Raw genomic sequence first — 6000 nt, 5'->3', positions numbered from 1 at the left:
GCCTTGTGACTAATATAGAATGCGTAGGTGTTAATTTCAGTAATAAACACAATACAGATGACGTTTATGGACATTTGAATTTCTGTAAACTTGAAGTTTGTAATCTAGAAAAAATTCTATAAAGTTTGCTGTATAAAATAGCAGCTCTCTAAAAAGCTGGCAAGAACGGTAAATTCCAAAATCCAGTAAATTGCAAACCATGTTCGTGGATTGACATGCAGAGGTGCTGCATTATCTATATAGCATAACGTGACCCGCCCTCTTATTCACGTGTACCGGAATCTCCCCATGTGATTGTGGTGACCATTGCACTAGTGTTTGCACCATAAACCTTTAGCTCAGAAATTACATGTGACAAAATACTCTGAATCCTTAAACACTTGACCATCTGTTAATTTAGGAGAGAGCACACTCTAAGACACTGGAGAGAATGATGTGAAAATAAGTAAGGCATTAAGGCCAAATAAAAATCCCTACAATCCTAATGCTATTTCTCTGTGAAAACTAGTCTTACATGATGAGTATCTTAAATTATGTGGTGTGTTCAGGGGAACATTTCTCACAAAATGCAGCTTTTCCTCAAGCTCCTTCATGCCTTTAAATGATTCTAACCCCAACCCCTATGCCTGAAAGACAATGTGCAATGTTAAAAGGAGCCCTAGGAGTTTCCAATTTAATCTCACATTTAGCGACCCACCAAGGGCATAGAATTCTCTGGTAAGCATCCCATGAGTCAGGTATGTGTGTGTTTTAAATTCTTGTTAGTGTGCAGTGAGATGCACCATTGTGTAGAATAACACTTCGGTTATTTTCACTCCAGGTTCTAACAGGGCTTGAGTCTGTCTCTAAGTCAATTTCATGAGTGTCATCACAGGGCTTACCTGCCTTATGCCTAGTCCAATCAGTTAAAAGAGGGCCAAGCATTCTGATTGCCTCCGCTCCCACTCACAGAATGATTAGAGGATCAATGAGCTAATAAAAACAAAATGCTCTTAATCTCCTGCAATTAGTCTAGGAACACAGGGCACTGCATGCCTTGTCATCTACACGGGGCAGCCCCAGCAGATGAACAGAGCTGTACGCCCCACACTTCTCCTGTACCCTCCCCCCATCCTGCTTGCTGCTGCTGATGCTGAGCTCCCCCAGTCCCTGATCCTGGGCCATCCAAACATGGGCTCAGGGTGCCAGCGAAGCAGGGGCATTGAGGTTTCCAAACTTTGATTGCAAATATTTATAAAAAGCATCAAAGTGCTGACTGTGAAGGAAGTTAGAGTTTTGTTAGAGGCTTACACAAGTCTACCATTCACTTAAAAAATTGTTCACCAAGAAATTTCAATTTATTTCCAAAAAACTTCTTTCTTTCCAAGAGACAGTCTTCATGAAGAACTAAATTCTCTCATCAATACATATTTAGCAGAACATCTCGTGCAGTGCTACGAATCTAAGGAGAAAATGAATCTTGTTTGGCTTGGGTGTAGCCCCTGCTTTGAGTCAAGGGCCTGTCTGAAAAAGTTAGGTCAGATTTTTAGAACTATCATCTCAATGACTTACAGATAAACTTGGGGGTCCTAGAATTTGAATAGGAGCATTCTTTCTTTATATTTTTCCAAAAAAGAGATGGCTTTGCTGTGTTCCTGGTGAGCCGAGATGGCTGGCACTTGTCATCTTCAAATATACATGACTCCTCTGCTCTTGGACCAGTGCTGAGATATGTGTGTGCATAAAAACAAAAGCTATCTATTTCCACCCTGAGTTTCCACACTTGGATCCCCTCCAGACACCATTCTGAACATGACACTCTGCTGAAGGGTACTAAAAATGGTGCTTTCCTCAAAATAAAACCTTTAAAGGTCCCTTAGTAGCTATTCAGGGACTGGTTTTCAATTTCAATTCTCCACCCCTTGCCCAGCTGTAGATTCAAAATGCTTACATAAAACACTGAGAATATGTACTTCAAAGCAAATCTGATTTTTCTTCTGTAATAGAAATGAGAGCTATAGTTACCACAAACTATATTTTTACTTAGAAAATACACAAAGTAATAATACACCTCCAACAAAAGAAAACAGATTCTCTCTTTTTTATTTTATTTTATAGGTAGCTTTGGTATAAGCTTCAGATAGATCCACTTACTACACAGTTTGTGAAATCTATACCTTCAAACCATACTACTCTCTATTTTAGGTCATTATATCTAAAAGCATGACTTCTCAAATCCTTTTATTACAAGTAGTTTTTGCACAGAAATGTTATATCACAATAGCAAAAAAAATGTAAACTTCTTTTGCAAACTACATAAATACTATAATATCTGCTTTGAAGTTATTCTTATGTTAAAATCAGAATATAATCTACATGCTTTACATAGAAAACTCTGGCCAGTACCTACGTGCTTAAAGCTTTTCTTACTGACTTGCCTTTCATGTTACTTAGGTCTTGGAAGGAGAAAAATTTTAAATAGAACCCAGATCAAAATGCAGTCCATAAGTAAAGCAAGTACTGGAAATATGTCAATAATTGTAGGTAAAATATGAGATGTGAAAATTACTCTATTTATTAAATCTGACAACTTACCAGGGTATGGAGGGAACTTAATAGAAAGACTCAACTACTGAGCGCCGAAGAATTGCTGCTTTTGAACTGTGGTGTTGGAGAAGACTCTTCAGAGTCCCTTGGACTGCAAGGAGATCCAACCAGTCCATCCTAAAGGAAATCAGTCCTGAATATTCATTGGAAGGACTGATGCTAAAGCTGAAACTCCAATACTTTGGCCACCTGATGTGAAGAGCTGACTCATTTGAAAAGATCCTGATGCTGGGAAAGATTGAGGGCAGGAGGAGAAGGGGACGACAGAAGATTAGACGGTTAGATGGCATCACTGACTCAATGGACATGAGTTTGGGTGAACTCCGGGAGTTGGTAATGGACAGGGAGCCCTGGTGTGCTGCGGTTCATGGGGTCACAGAGTCAGACACAACTGAGCGACTTGCAAGGAACTCAGCTCACATGCTAGTATACTTTTCACCCTGCTGATCTGTTTTCAAATGAATCACCCCCTGCTATTAGAGCTAAGAGGCCATTTCTACAACTATTAGTCCTAGACTGAAAAGTCTAGGTGGCCAGTGAATTTATTTCACCATCACTATCTGTGGTGTCTCTCAATACAAATTTGAAGTATGTCAATATGTAGGTGTGTATACAAAAGCGTGCACACTGAGAGGACTACATAAAGGGCTCTTTTTTCACTGCAAATAGAGCATTTAATGTTTACCTTTTTTGTTATTAAAGTAAATCTTTTTCCTCAGACTGTCCTTTCAGTCAAAGATCAAGTTAATTAATCTGGAGCCCTGACTGATGTGTTACTTTGAGATTCCTATTGAACACCTAGTTACTGGCCATGGTTTGTTTGAGGAGAAAAACATCACTGCTGAAGCACTTTTTAAAATTTCAAATGCATGCAGAAAGAACTACATATGCTTTCCAAGCAGCTACGGATAGTGGCTCAAGTAACGTTTTTATTTATTTTGTCCTAAGCCCTTTAACAACATCCTTTGAAAACAAGAGACAATGCCTACAAGATGGCGGCAGAGACCAGAAAGCACGGCCTGGTGGGCGGTACTCCGAGAGGGTCACCGGGCCTCGGGTGGGAACGCATTGTGCTGCCGTCCCTCTTTCTGTGCGTTCTCTGTAAATGCACGTGTCCTCTCTCTTCTGCCCGTGCTTTGCTTGACGTAAAACAATTTTTAAAACAAACTTCCCAATGATTCATTCAGAGCTCAAATAACACTGTACGCGGGCTTTGTTGGAGACAGGTAACCATTCCGAACACCTCTTCTCCCCTCGGAGGTCGGGGTGGGCGGAGGGGCATCGCAGCCTACGAGCTGCTCTTGTTGCAGACGGGGCCTCGGTTGTTATCCTCCGTATACTGGCTGCCCCCCGTGTCGCTCCGGCTGAGGACCATGGAGGGGAGGCGGGAGGGCCGCCTCTCCGGGTTCTCTTGCGAGAAGCAGCAGAGCATCCTCTTCATGGTGCTGTACATGTCCTCATCCTTGTAGGAGTAGATGATGGGGTTCATGACCGAGTTGCACAGCGCCAGCAGCAGGAACCACCTTTTCACGTGCTGCACGTTGCACCGCGTGCAGTTCAGGCCGTCGAGCAGCAGAACCACCAGGCCGGGCGTCCAGCACACGACGAAGGCCCCTGGAGGGAGAGAGAGAGAGGAAGCAACAGGCACTCAGACGTCAGGTTAATTATTTAGGTTTCTTCTCTCCCAGTCTTCCATCAGTGGCATCAAGGGACTTTGAGGGTTTGTTTTGACAACTGCAAAGCAAACTTCCAGACTTCCTCTAAGCATTTGAGACCTGGGCTTGTTAGAAGCAGACTATAAACCACATGCCACTTCACCTTCCCATCTGCTTACCCAGGTACCTTAGTTAGAGGCTTACACTTATCTCTTACATATTGAGCACAACACAGACCTTATTTCCATGTGTTCTCCGAATCACACTAGAAGGCTGTGCTGTCATTATCCACATTCTTCAGGTGAGAAAATTGAGGCCCAATTCCAGAGTCTATGTGGGGGAAGCCTCACACACATAGTGTATGTGGGGAACCCTGCACTCTGCTGTTCTCCAACTCAGACTTTCCAAGTGCTGTCCTTAATAAGACACACTGCATACATAGGTGTCTCCTAGTCTTTTAATCAAGTCACTTGCTCAAAAACTATATTCTTAACAAAACCATGTTTAAGCTGAGTAGGCACAAAGTTCTTTTTAACATTCACAGGCCATCTGCTTAATCAACTGGTCTAAGTTGAGATAGATATTTGTGTCAGAAATAAGTTTTTCTCTTTCATGATGAGATAGAGATGTGCTTTTATTAACACATTTATTTAGCACAATTTTAGCACCAACTGCACGTGAAGGAGGGCCTCTTCTGAGTCTCTATCCATCTGACCAATTTAGCTTACTTCAGAACTTTCTGATTTATTCTTCCTGAGATATGAGACACAGGTTCATTATTTCCCTACTTAGTCAGCATAACATCAGATAACAATGACAGCTAATACATGAATGCTTCCCTTTATTAACTCATAGAACCACACTATGAAAGCAGACATCATGATCATCCTCAGGAAACTGAGGTACAAGAGAAATTCAGTAACTTGCTTATGAGAAAACAGCTTGTAGGTGACACTGAATTTTGAACCTAGGCAATCTTCCTTCACAGGCTGTGCACTTGGCCACTATGGGACCTACCTCCATCTTGGGGTGTGATTTCTTTTTCCAAAAGTCCTTATCATTTCTTAATGCCCTTACTTATGCATTCAACAAATAGTCACTGTGAGCTTTCAATGTGCCAAGAACTGTGCTAGAAGGTGAATGAGGTGAGGCCCATGCGCTCTGGGAGCTAATGGGGGAGAGAGAATGGACAAGCAAGTCTGTGAACTGTATCACTAACTCGTTACTCCTCTTGGTTAGATTCAGACCTGGACAGTATTCTTCTTAGTGCTTTATCTTTGTTCTGAGAGATATAATGATAAGCAAGTCGAGTCAAGAATTATAAAGAGGAAGTCTGAGGCCGTGAAACTCCATGAGTTTTGGGATCAGACAGCTAGGCCCAGCTCCTCACCTTATGAGCTACTAATAAGGCAAATCACCTCTCTGAGCCTTCTTCATCCCCTCATTTAATAAAGATAATGATCTTGACTTAGGAAGTAATTGGGAAGGTCAGAGGTAATGAAAAGTGGAGTCTAACACTGCACTGGGTTCACTCAGCAGTGGTTATCATGAGATGCTTTGTGAGAGACATCTGACAAAAGATGTGCCGGAGTTCTCAGGGGGTTTCACTTTCCATTTCATAACTACACCTCTCCAGTGGCTCCCTTTCCTCTCCATCCTCTATTATTTGGGGGTTGGCTGACATATATGAAGAAAGAAGTGACCTTGGAGTTCAAAGATCAGAGATTTGGGTCCAAATTCTTCACTTACTGTACAACTC

General features: G+C 41.9%; 1 protein-coding gene across 1 annotated transcript in view; it reads right to left on the bottom strand.

The window, feature by feature from the left end:
* Positions 1 to 2065: 2065 nt before the first annotated feature.
* LPAR3 (lysophosphatidic acid receptor 3) overlaps positions 2066 to 6000 on the bottom strand; it is an 82929-nt gene continuing 78994 nt past the window's right edge. The window contains exon 3 of the mRNA XM_061411420.1: positions 2066 to 4200. Coding sequence (XP_061267404.1) covers positions 3875 to 4200 — 326 coding nt within the window. The 3' untranslated portion in view covers positions 2066 to 3874. The remainder of the gene's footprint in view (positions 4201 to 6000) is intronic.

Source organism: Bos javanicus, chromosome 3 (assembly GCF_032452875.1).
Source record: "Bos javanicus breed banteng chromosome 3, ARS-OSU_banteng_1.0, whole genome shotgun sequence".
Classification (NCBI taxonomy): Eukaryota; Metazoa; Chordata; class Mammalia; order Artiodactyla; family Bovidae; genus Bos; species Bos javanicus.
Note: the sequence above shows the minus strand (reverse complement) of the source record. Positions and strands in the feature narration are given on the sequence as shown.